General features: G+C 40.3%; 1 protein-coding gene across 1 annotated transcript in view; it reads left to right on the top strand.

Annotated features, from left to right (window-relative positions):
* The window catches only part of GATB (glutamyl-tRNA(Gln) amidotransferase, subunit B), a 163,829-nt gene that overhangs the window by 143,707 nt on the left and 7,863 nt on the right, over positions 1 to 12,259 (top strand). The window contains exons 8-12 of the mRNA XM_009329839.1: positions 1,518 to 1,602; positions 1,963 to 2,007; positions 3,462 to 3,651; positions 10,182 to 10,315; positions 10,730 to 10,808. Of these exons, the coding sequence (XP_009328114.1) occupies positions 1,518 to 1,602; positions 1,963 to 2,007; positions 3,462 to 3,651; positions 10,182 to 10,315; positions 10,730 to 10,808 (533 nt within the window). The remainder of the gene's footprint in view (positions 1 to 1,517; positions 1,603 to 1,962; positions 2,008 to 3,461; positions 3,652 to 10,181; positions 10,316 to 10,729; positions 10,809 to 12,259) is intronic.

Below are 12,259 nucleotides of genomic sequence, written 5' to 3'. Positions count from 1 at the left end.
CTCTGGAAGTCCATGGTTGCGGTTTTGCTGGCCCCCCTCCTTACTTCACCAAGAATTGAGAATTCTGTCATTTCATGGTCACTAAGCCCAAGACGGCCTCCAACCACCACATCTCCCACCAGTCCTTCTCTGTTTGTAAACAGCAGATCGAGCGAGGCACCTCCCCTGGAAGGCTCCCTTACCAGCTGTGTCAGGAAGTTGTCTTCCACACACCCAGGAACCTCCTAGACTGTTTGCTCTCTGCCGTGTTGTATTTCCAGCAGACATCCGGGAAGTTGAAGTCCCCCATGAGAACAAGGGCTAGCGATTGTGTGAGTTCTGCCAGCTGCTTGTAGAACGCTTCATCTGCCTCTTCATCCTGGTTGGGTGGTCTATAACAGACTCCCAGCAGGATATCTGCCTTGTTGGCCTTGCCCCTCATCCTTACCCATAAACACTCAAGGCTTAAGCTTAAGGAAACTTCTCTAGGAGAATGCTGTGGGAGACAGTGTCAAAGGCTTTACTGAAGTCCAGGTAGACCACATCCACAGCCTTTCCCTCATCCAGTAGGTGGGTCACCTGGTCATAGAAGGAGGAAAGGAAACTTAAGCTTAACTTAAGGTCAGGCTGGGGCCTTCAAACTTTGCCTGAGCTACATCACAGGTGTGCCAGTTTTCAGTCCTGTCTCCTGATGGACCTTGAACCTGTTCTGTAGTCTTGTTCCCAGTCCTGTCTCTGGACCTACCTCCTGCTGCTTCTGACTGAACTCCCTGGGTGGCCCTGGACCCAACTCATCCCCTCACCTTGACTGAGACTGTCGAGAGGACCCTGTTAGTAGCACATGCCTCTGCCCATGCTGTTCAGATCAGTGGATCTGCACCAGACAGTGAGGGCACTGCCTGTGCTGTGGTCATCCTTGGCTCCTGGCTTATCCCTTCTTGTGGAGCAGCCCCGCTCTTGCTGCTCCCTGACAAAATAAATCTTAGTATGGGGTACTGTGGGCATAACAGCTGTGTTAGCCTGCAGTTTTCTTGCAGAGGTAAACCTCTGCCTGCAAGAAGAATAAAGCAGATGCTTCAATGCCTAGCATGTTTAGCACTGAAATATGTTAGCAGTAGCTCTGCGTCCTCCAATGTAGATGATTGCTTTCCACTGAGTAGAGTAGATGGTGTGTATGAAGTTCAGATGCAGCTTGGGTATGAGCAAGAAAGGATGATTAGTACATCTCCAAAAGAAAACGCAACTGGGTAATTGGAAGGTCACTAGCAATGTATGGCTTGGCTGCAGTGCCTGGGAGAAAATGTTTTCTATTTAAAGGGGATGAAAGAAGATGAGGAAAACATGCAAAGAAAGAAACAGTGCTGGAGAGAGAGAGAGTGACTGATAATTCTGCCTGTAACTACTGCTCTTGATTTCATTAAGGTTAAAACAACAAACTATTCCATTATTGCATAGCAGTTAAAAATGAAATAGTGGAGTGTACAAAAGCTAATAGTGCAGTATAACAAGCTTACTCTTTTTTCTTTTGTTTCTGTCAGACTATGAAATACAGAGGCAAATTGAAGAACTTGAAAATGGAGGAACAATTCTGAATGAAACAAGAGCCTTTGATTCCAAGCTTGGGTAAGTTTTATTTTGGAGGAACATCAGGAATAGGAGTTTTAGAGTGCCACGGATACCTAGTGACATGATCAGGAGAGGTAACATAGAAGACTTCTGTCTCCTAAAGCTAATGTTCACAAGCATAGTCTCCTCACAGGTACTAATTTATTCTTAAAGTTGAGGCTTTTTCACAACAGATTGCGTGCTACATCAAGCAGTGTCTGTGTGAAAATGACTGCCCTCTTGCACACATTCTTTGAAGTGGCTTTAAGAAGCTCTCCTGCTCTTCACGAGGCAAAGTCTTCGTTTTGTGTTTTTGCCATAAAGCTAATTCTGTGGTGTACCTCTTACCACATCTTACTTGTTTTGTTTTTATTTTAGGTGCACTGTACCAATGAGAGACAAAGAAGGAAAACAGGATTATCGGTATTTTTTTTTTAAATAAAGTTAACATTTCAAGAACTGAGCATTTATTTCATTTCTTAAGCATAGTCAGTGAAATGACCATGTAAAGTTAGTCAGTATAGGGAGTGTGTATTGGAAGTTTACCTTCCACTGGAAGGGGAGGAGACCTATCAAAATCAGTGCAAGTCTGAGTAGTTCAGATCTAGAACTGTGTCTTATCTCTGCTAAAACCCATAGACCTTTCCCAGAAACTAAGCTGGAGTACTTTAGCTCAAAGTGGGTAAGTTGAAGGTTTACTTTGTGGCCAGTGCAAGTGTATTCTTAAGAATACCTGACATGAAATGTAAGAATATTCTGAGTTAAGCATTGCTCACGCTTTAAGTAAATACCGAGGGAAATGATTTTCAGATAGCAGGCCCTGCCTCTCCATGCTTAAATCTACATATATTCTACCACTGATCTTACTAGAGCAGAGCAAGGATTTTGGAAACATCCCACAAACTTTACGTTTAAATCTGCTTTTTAAATTATTTTTTGTAGAAATGCAGCAGAAAAGGCAGTGATCATTTTATGAATTCCTTATTATGGTAGGGGCTGGCATGAGGCTTATCTAACAAGACTAATTCGAACAAATGCAAAAGAAAATTCATGAAAACCTAGGCAAAACTGGTGAGTCTAAGATATTTCAAATAAAGACCAGAAGGATTATTACTAGTACTAAGATTACGAGCAGTATTAAACGGTTTTTCACATTTTTTGTAGTTTACTTCTGCACATCATACATTAAACTTAAAATCTATGTTTAGGCAGATTTGAAATAGAAATTATTATAGTAAATGTAGAAGGTGCCCAATGTCCTTTATTGTGATATTTTTGAACCCCTCATTTGATCATGTAAGAGTGAGGTTTCTGCTTCAATCGCAGTTATTCAAGCGGTTTGAATTGGCCTTCTCTTTAAGGGAGCCTTTTGTTCTGTGATGGCACCCCGCTGAGCACAGTAACTTTGCTTTTAGCACAGCATGAGATTTCATCAAGATTTTTGAAGTTAGTCTGGAAAAGGTTGCAACCTGCCCAGATCACTCCTGGCAGTTGGCTGTGTTTTTCCCTGCTAGTCCGCTCCCATTTTGTCCAGATCCACAATTCATGCTTGATGCCAAAGGAATGGGTTGTTTCCATATCTGTTACTGTTGTTGTTATTTTTTATTATTATTTTGGGTGCAGAAGTGTTTTAATTACCCCTTTTCTATAATCGACTGTTTGACAAACAGTGGCAAATACTCAAAGAAAGAAAATAGGGGCGTTACAGCAGTTCGGGGGCTGATCTCTTATTACTTAACAGTGATCTACCAAGTCATGAATTTTTAATATTTTGTTTGGTTGAAATAGTAATACGACTTCCAGGTAAGCATAAACTTGTGATACAAATTTTATTTCTTGTTGTTTAGCTTCTGACTGAAAATAATAATTTTCACTAGGTTCATGCCAGAGCCAAACCTTCCTCCATTGATTCTGTACGATGCTAAATCTTTGCCAGCTAATATGAACCATCAGCAAGTGGTAAACGTTGATTGGATTCATGAGAGACTTCCTGACCTCCCCAGTGTGAAGAGAGCAAAGCTTGTTGAACGGTATGGGATTCTTCCTGAACACAGCTTCACCTTATTGGTAGGTCTATTGATCAAGTGCTAAAATAAGCCTAGAAACTTCAAAGTAGCACGGTTTTTGAAAAGCTTTACAAATGTCTTATTAACCAGCTGTCAGTTCTCATGGAGGTTTTTTTAGTTGGAAATATGTCCAATGCATACTTTGTACTTTGGAGCCATATACACAGAAGGGTGGGAAAAAGAAACCATACACAGTGTGCCTAGAAGAAGCATTTCTCATGCAAGGTGCAGTCAAATAACTATTATTTAATATTGATCTTGTCTGTCTACACATGGATGCACCCGTGACTGACTGCACCAAATGTACAACTTCCTGCAGACAAATCCTTATCTACAAGTGCCTGCTCTTCTTGTCTTTGGGTCTGGTACAAGGCTGGGCACATTGTCAGTATTTAACAAATTAATAGACGTGTTTTCCTGACTGCAGAAGCAAAACCCAAAGTTTAAATCTTTCAGCTTCACGTGCCCCAGTTGATCTGGCTTCCACATTATTTTGAAAAAAAACAGACTTATTCTTGGGTAAATACACAAAACAGCTGTACAACATCGACTTTGACCTCACAATGCAATTTAGCAGGGGTAGGTTCGGAAGAGGGGGTGAGAAAGAAAAGGATGTGGCAAATATGGTTATAAATAAGGAAGTGACAGCAAAATCTCATACCTTCCAAAATTATTCTAAAGGGCTTTAAGCTTCTTAAATACAAACTGCATCATCTCTGCCAATGATAACTCTGTGTGGAGGTTAGTATACCCACCCAAGATTAGACATTTCACATAGCCAGTTAAGCTAGGACAGTGTCCTGCTTTGGTTACCTCTGTGATTAGTGGAGACAAAAAGAAAAGGACTTTAGAGTAAGATTCAGAGCAGAACCGTAAGTACTTTAAATTGTCCTCTGGAGAAGTTTCTTTCCTTTGACTATAAATGGAGGGAGAGCAGTGCACCTAACTTAACTACTTAATATCCTTCCTTTGTGTGTCTGTAATTTAATATACTTGTACAGAAGCTGGTTCTACAGAAAAAAAATGGTTCCTTCTTCTGAAGAAAGCTGTTAGGAAAATTGCTCATGTGGTGGTGAGCCATTTTAGTGAGTTGCAGATCTTTTACTGTTTGGTGGGCAGGCGAGTCATAAGTCTCATCAAAGTCATGAGGCTGCAGTGATAGCATCAAGTCAGTAGTATCTTACCTTTCTATTTCATTGTATAAGCTGGAAAATGTGATTTTGCAGCCAGTATTCCTGTCCATGCGTGCATTTTTTCACATCAACATACTTCTCACATATTAAAATAAACAGAGCTCAGAAGGGCAGATAGGTCCTGCACTCTTTTTTCTGACTTTTTTTATTCTTTTCCCCCTCTGTGGTGGGTTGACCCCTGCCAGCTGCTAAGCACCACAGCTGCTCGCTCATTCCCCCCACCGGGGGGGACAGGGGAGAGCATATGAAGAGCAAAAGCAAGAAAACTCATGGTTTGACATAAAGACACTTAATAAGTTAAGGAAAGAGGAAGGGAAAAACCTGAAAGTGATGCAAATGCACTCACTCACCACCTTCCACAAGTAGACTGATGTGCAGCTAGTCTCTGACCGACTACCTCCCCAAAAATCCTCTTCCCTCAGTTTTTCTTGTTGAGCATGGTGTTCTATGGCATGCAATATCCCCGTGGTCAATTTGGGTTAGCTGTCCAGGTTGTGTCCCGGCCCAACTTCGTGCCCTCCCTCAGCTTACTCGCTGTGGGGGGCAGAGTGGGAAAAAGAGAAAGTCTTAACGCTATGCAAGTACTGCTCAGCAGTAGCCAAAACACCAATGTGTCGTCAGCACCGCTTTATTTGCAAATCCAAAACACAGCACCCTACGGGCTGCTCTTAAGAAAATAAACTCCATCCCAGCCAGACCCAGTACACTCACTCCTTTCACTTGGCATCAACCCACTTCCTGCACGTTTCAAGTTTGCTGGTATTGATGGCTTCTGCTGCGTGATTTCTGTCATCTCTATCAACTAGCCCTATATATCTGCCTCATCAACTGCCCTTTCTTTCCAGCTGTTCTCTGAAATCCGCTATTGCCTTTGCTTTTTCCCTTTTAACTTTTTTCCTTTTTGCAACGTATAAAGCAATTAATGAGCTCCAAGCTGAAATTTGGGATTCAGCTTGTAATAAGATAATGCATCCATTTGAATGCATGAAGTGAACGCGTTCTTCATTGCAGGTCTTCTTTTATTGTGCATTAGAATGTCAGCATGTATACTCTCCATAAGAGTTGCTTGCCTGTTCACTGGGAGACTAGTTAACCTTAATTCATCTGAAAACGGTATGTCCATTGCCGTGTTAAGCTTACATCAGAAGTTGCAGAAGATTGCTGATAGGGCCAGATGCACAAATCTAATGAGCATTCTTTCAGGTTAGAGCGCCCAGGAGTGCTCATTAAATAAATGGCAGCGGTAGAGGGATGGCTCTAAAATGCAAAATCTCCGTTCTGCGCCAACTTGTTAGAGAAAACATTATGCGCCAAAGTTATAATAAAACAATACTGTACTTCAGCATGCAAGTTAGTTTCCGAGCTTACTTGTGAGCTTTATTCTCGTATACAATAGCTACCTGTATGTACTGCAGTACTGAGAATCTGAGACTCCTGCCTTGCCTAATGACAAGATGTACTGAAATGGAAGGAGAGCACTACCTATTAATATCTTCATAGCTGAAATTTCTTAGGTGTAAACTGCTACATTTTTGACAGTTTTGTCTAAATTGCAAAAATAAATGAAGTTTCTGATTTTCTTCATGCAGAACCCTTCTTATTCGTAAAGATACAATTCTTTGAGACATGTGGACTCCATGGTGTTTGGGTACTCAATTTCTGCATGAGTTTCTACTTTGCTGTGTAAACTGGTAGGCTGGAAAATACTTCAGTCAAGAAGGATCTCTGACAACTTTGTCAGTTATGGTATAATATTTTTGTCTTGCTTCCTATTGAGTCAAAAAAGTAAGATGTATTGGCATAGACGTTAATGTGACGTTTTGTTCTTAAAAAGCATGCTGAAGTCCAAGGAGGTCCAACCAAAAAATAGATCAGTTGTCACAGTACAGCATTAGAAAAGAACAGTCTGATCACTTCCTTTCTCATCTGAATTCCAAGTCTTCCTGTACATTTACTGTTCCCCTGCTTACTCAGATAAAAGTGGCAGTTCCACCTGGGCTTATTGCTTTGGTGAAACAATTACATTGGTGAATCCTTCCAACAGTCAAAAAGTCAGAAGTGGGATGCTGTCGAAGTTGGTTTTGACCATTTGTTCATGACATGCCGTCCTCATTCGCGTTGGTGTGCAGGTGACTTTATGCTTATTTTTAGAACTTAAAATCATTTTTTAAGAAGCTGTAGGAAAAAGTTTGAACTTTCTTTGACTGCTCTGCTTGTCTGCTTTAATAGCCTAGATTTTCTGTTTTTTTCCCTGACGATCTTGCACATTTTTGCAGCAGTTGTTACCTCACAGTTGGTTATTGTGGGAACTGTGATGGTGAAAATGGGAATAAGAAAGCAGAAAATGACATTTTATTTGTTAATATTGATGTAGTTTTCTTCTTCAGTTCTTTGGAAACATTATTGGTCTTTAAAAGCATAAGTCTGCATTACAGACCCAAAGTCCCTAAAGATTGTACCCATGGTATTTTGTAAAATAATGTATTGTTTTAAACTTGTTTAAAAAGCATCTGGAATCACTCCACCACTAGGTTTTTTTGACATCTCAATACTACTAAATGATCATTTTAAACCATGTTTAAGAAAGAAATTTGCATCTGGTTGAAATATTGGTATGTCAGATTTCATGCCAGTGAGACTCTAATGAATAAGTTACAGCATATTTGGTGCGTAATGGGAGCACCGAGGGGGCCTGGTCCACAAACATGGTGCTGCAATTCCAGATTTCTGGTTTTCCTTCTATGAAGATTAAAATATGTTATTCAGAATTAAGTGAGAACAGTCTGTTAGCGTTCCTGTAAACCAGCATGTTGGAGCGTGCAGTGGTTTTCAGCTCAGGTCTATTGCAAGGGACAGGTGTGTGTCTGTGTTGGTAGTTGGAGTGAATTTGGCATGAAGAAAGTTGACCAAAATGCAGAACAAATTAAAGTCAAGTTCAAGTAGTACAGTATCTAGAAATTCAAGCTAATCAAGTTATGCCTGCATTTTTCTAATATGGCAAGAAAATAAGGAAAATGTTTCATTTCTGTCAGTCATTTTGATGTTTTGACATTCTGCCGTATTCATTTCAGTCTAGCATTGCTGGGTTTTCATACTCTTTGGCTACAGAAAATGACAGTCGCCTAAAACGAAATGCAAAGGAATTTTGCAGAATGTGTCTGGTTTTATGTGCACAAGTAGTGAGTATGGGGCTTGGTACCTGGTAGCATACAGAAGTCTCTGTCTGAGTATTCCTGGGCTTTTCTCCTCTTGCTGCCTGGAAATGATCTGATTAGAATATGAAGGCTGGGTATGTTTGTCCTTGATTTTTCAAAGGGCTGGCGGCCGGGTCAGAGCTGGAGCTCCAGCCAGGTTGTTGGTATCCAGAAATGCGAATGTGCCTACTGCTAGAGATACGCTCTCCAGCCTATACATGATGAAAGGGTTGGACACGCTGCGTCTGGGTTGTGTAGCCTGCATTCAGACATGTGGCATCCCCAGACATTGTTTTCGTGTGCATAATGTTGTAGCTAGACCTACTCTGCCTGGAGTGTTTGTAAAACCTTCTGCAGCAAGTGTAAAGAAATGAGCGCATTTATACATGCTTACTTTTTCCTACCTAAATTAGACAGGTGTTTTTGTGGAAGGGAACCTGCTGTTTAAATAATCAGTGTTTGTTTGTGCTAATGAATCCTGAGGTGAATTAGAAAGAGTACAGTATTTAGTAATGCATAATTTTAGTAATTCCACTTAACACACACATGGATTTTAATCAAGTTTACTGTACTTTGGTAATCATGTCATTCCTTTACTGGTTTTTTTTTTAAGCCAGATTTGTTCCTCTAGTCTATTTAGCCTTAGATTTTACATTATTTGATTACAAAGTAACTGCTAGTTAAATTTGTAAGAACACTGGAAAAGAAAGGAATTCTGTTTTGTGTGTATTAGATGGATAAATAGGGGGAGTTACAAGATTTACCTTGGTTCACAAAAGACCTCAGTGGCTTTCCTAGGCTGAGAACTTTGTTTCTTTGCTCACAGTCTCAAGGTAAAGGGAACGGGTCTGATTTTTGTCACACCAGTTTTACAGCACATCAACCATTAATCTAAGTACATTTTGTTCTGTTTCACAGAACAGAGAGCAGTAGTCTGCAGTCTTCTCAAAAGCCATACATCATTACCAATGAAAAATGTGGTATCTAGAGCTGTTGGAAGTTTGTGTTGTGAAAGTTTTGAGGAGGAAAGTCTAAAATTCTGTATTGCTATGCTGATAAATTGCCTTTAAAAACAAGGGCAAGTGAGACTGTTTTGACGGGATGTGTTTGAGTGGAAAAGTCAGGCTTTGGTTTAGTGTGTACCTGCACTCTTTTTGCTCAGAACTGTTCAGAGAGATCTGGCTGCAGTCAGTATGAGCTTGGAAAATGTTTTTGCTGTGATGATAGTATGCCTAGAATAGCTCCTTGGCTGTCTCTAAACTGTTACCTCTCACAACTTCTGAGAGCTGGCTTGTCCTCCTGTGCAGTTATGCCACACACTGCAGAAGTCCAGTGGCACGCTGGATTTGGATTCGTTCTTGAAAAGGTAGGAGCTGCCACTTAATAGCTCTTCAGCCTTCAGTAGACATAATGAGTTCTGTGCTACAGTTAAAGATCCATCAATGCCTTGATGACAAACAGCACAGCATTCAACAGACTGTGCAGTATCTGTTCTTCTAAAAACAATCTCAGATTTCACTTAGGCTATAAATCGAATCCCCTACTGTCATACCTTCTGAGCATTTAGGGTGCTGTGGAAAAGCTTACATGGCTTCTCTGAAAAAACTAGAAAAATAAAACCTTGCTTCTTACAGTGTGACCTTTCCATATTATTGAAGGGTGAATGCAAGCTAAACTTACTCCTTCAATCCAAAATAAATAGAAGCGATTGCAAGATCAAGAGTGAAATATCTGTAAACAGTTTCAAGAAAAATTTCTTCTTGGTAAAAGGTAGCATGACAGCCTGTTAGATGGCAGCATTGTATTTTCTAGCATTATACATATTTAAAACACATGAGAAGATGAGAAAGCTTCTCCCCAAATGCTAATTTTAGGGAGGAGTTAAGAAAAAAAGATCACTCCTTTATTGGAAGTTCCATTGAAACAGACAGGCTGGCAGATAAGCTGTGTGTACCTATTCTAGATGTAACATAGTTTGTTTGCTGTTATGTTAATAAAATTACTCTAAAGTCTTGTGACTTCACAGTGAATTCACAAAACTAAGTTTACTTTAGGATTGAGTATTTATACGACAAATGTAATTGTATAATTAAACATGTTTGCTCTCTGGTATCTTTTTGATGCATTTAACTTTTCTTAAACAGAATGAAGACGGATTAACAGAATTCTTTGAAAATGTGGTAAAACAGACCCAGATGAAGCCAAAGAAAGTGATCGGCTGGATTCTAAATGACCTGCTCAGTTATTTGAAACAACATTCCCTTATAGTAAAGGAAAGGTCAGGCTTCTTGATTACTACAGTGGTGAAACGAAAGTGATCCTTTTCTCATGTACCATGAATAGTATCGTGTCACTCCATTGCTTGCTTCTGCTTTAGTTATTATCTGTGAAGTTTGTTACGCTAGGCAGTACTACGTAGGCCTTGACGCTGTCATGCTGAATGAAGTTAACCAAATACCTTACAGAGAAGAGGACCATGTAGTTAAGAGTAGTAATCAGTCTCTTCCTTCTTTGGAATGTGACAGTGGTAAGGCATAATCAGGCAATCAATACCAAAGTTCAATATAGCGTATCATGAGGAAAAATACTAGCTTGTCATGCTAAACTGTGTGGTCTTTAGGCAAGCAACAGTAGCCTAGATGTATTACTTCACCTTATTCTCTGAGGTGACTTCTGCCCCCTTTTTCCCTAGCCCAGTCAGTTCTTTTCTCCTGGCTGACCTTCTGAACCTTCTAGAAAAAAAAGAAATTTCTTCTACAGCAGCAAAGCAGGTAAGTACCTTTTTGATTTTACTGTACTTTGAATCTGTGGCTGCTTACTCCATTCGTGTAGGAATTTTATAATCAATCAGTGTGTACCAGTACATCAGTTGCTTTAAAAGGAAATCATTTGGAGTGTTGATGACGGATAAATTTTGTATCTGCTACATATATATAAGAGATGAAAATGCCTTGCGTGTATGTAATCTTGCAGATACATCTACATATTCAGTGTTAGAAGGGGGCACAAGCCAAATAGTAGATTTAAGCGATGTGAACTGAAGTCAAATAAATAAATCCTGCTTCTGAGCAGACTGGACGCTAGATCTCAGTTTCACAGTTCAAGTCCCACTGAGTGAAAGGTCAGTGGGAGTTAATCCATGACTTGCCGTTAAGCTGAAGGTATCTGCTAGGTACTAAGGGATGGTAAGGTCTACGTTCCCAAGCATTAGCATGTGGAAAAGGATATAATTCACCTGAGTGTAGTCACAAAAAAAGAGTTCTGCTTTGGTGTACCCCTGAGTTAAAAGTGGAGAGGTCTGGCCTTACTTTTATCCTTGCTTCTTTGAGCAAGTGCTATCATGGACCTTTCAAGCAAGTACTGATGGTAAAGCTAGTTTCCCCCTCTTTTTAAATAGCATCTTGATTAGGACAGTTTGAAAAAGCAGCTCTTGATGATCTGTATCTAAAATTGTGAACTGCTTATGATGGGTACGGTGACTGCTGTGTCTGTAGACAAAATTTGGAGGTTTTTTGTGATGGGGAATAATCTGTCATTCACCTTAAATTGTTGCCGGCTCATTTATGTGGAATGCATTGTCTTCTCAGATTAATTATTATCCTCTAGACAAGTACATTAGATGACTGCTTCTTCTCAGGTGTTCATCAGTGAAACTGTTTATGAAGATATTTAACTTGCTTGTCTGCTTTCAAGCTTTTAACACTCTCAAATACACAGGGCAGGTTTCCATCTTTGTAGCACATACTGATTTAATCCAAGTACAACTTTGGAATAGTATTGAAGTCTGTTCACTTTTTTTTTGCATGATTATAAACCAATTGTAACTGTTGCAAATATGGCTCTTTACCCAACTTGGAGATACTTAAACTTCCCGGTTTGTTGTTTTCTTTTTTGGAGATGCTTGTGGTTCTTCATTAAGTTGGTCTTGTTGTTGGTCTGCTTCTGTGAATAGCCAGCTGCGTATGACAGGCGTCGCCCCTCTACTCTGCTCTGGTGAGACCCCACCGGGAGTACTGCATCCAGCTCTGGAGCCCTCAGCATAAGAAAGACACGGACCTGTTGGAGCGGGTCCAGAGGAGGGCCACAAAAATGGTCAGGGGGATGGAACACCTCTCCTATGAAGAAAGGCTGAGAGAGTTGGGGTTGTTCAGCCTAGAGAAGAGAAGGCTTCGGGGAGACCTTCTTGCAGCCTATCAGTACTTAAAGGGGGCTTATAAAAAAG

Source organism: Pygoscelis adeliae, unplaced genomic scaffold (genome assembly GCF_000699105.1).
Source record: "Pygoscelis adeliae isolate BGI_AS28 unplaced genomic scaffold, ASM69910v1 Scaffold67, whole genome shotgun sequence".
Classification (NCBI taxonomy): domain Eukaryota; kingdom Metazoa; phylum Chordata; class Aves; order Sphenisciformes; family Spheniscidae; genus Pygoscelis; species Pygoscelis adeliae.
Note: the sequence above shows the minus strand (reverse complement) of the source record. Positions and strands in the feature narration are given on the sequence as shown.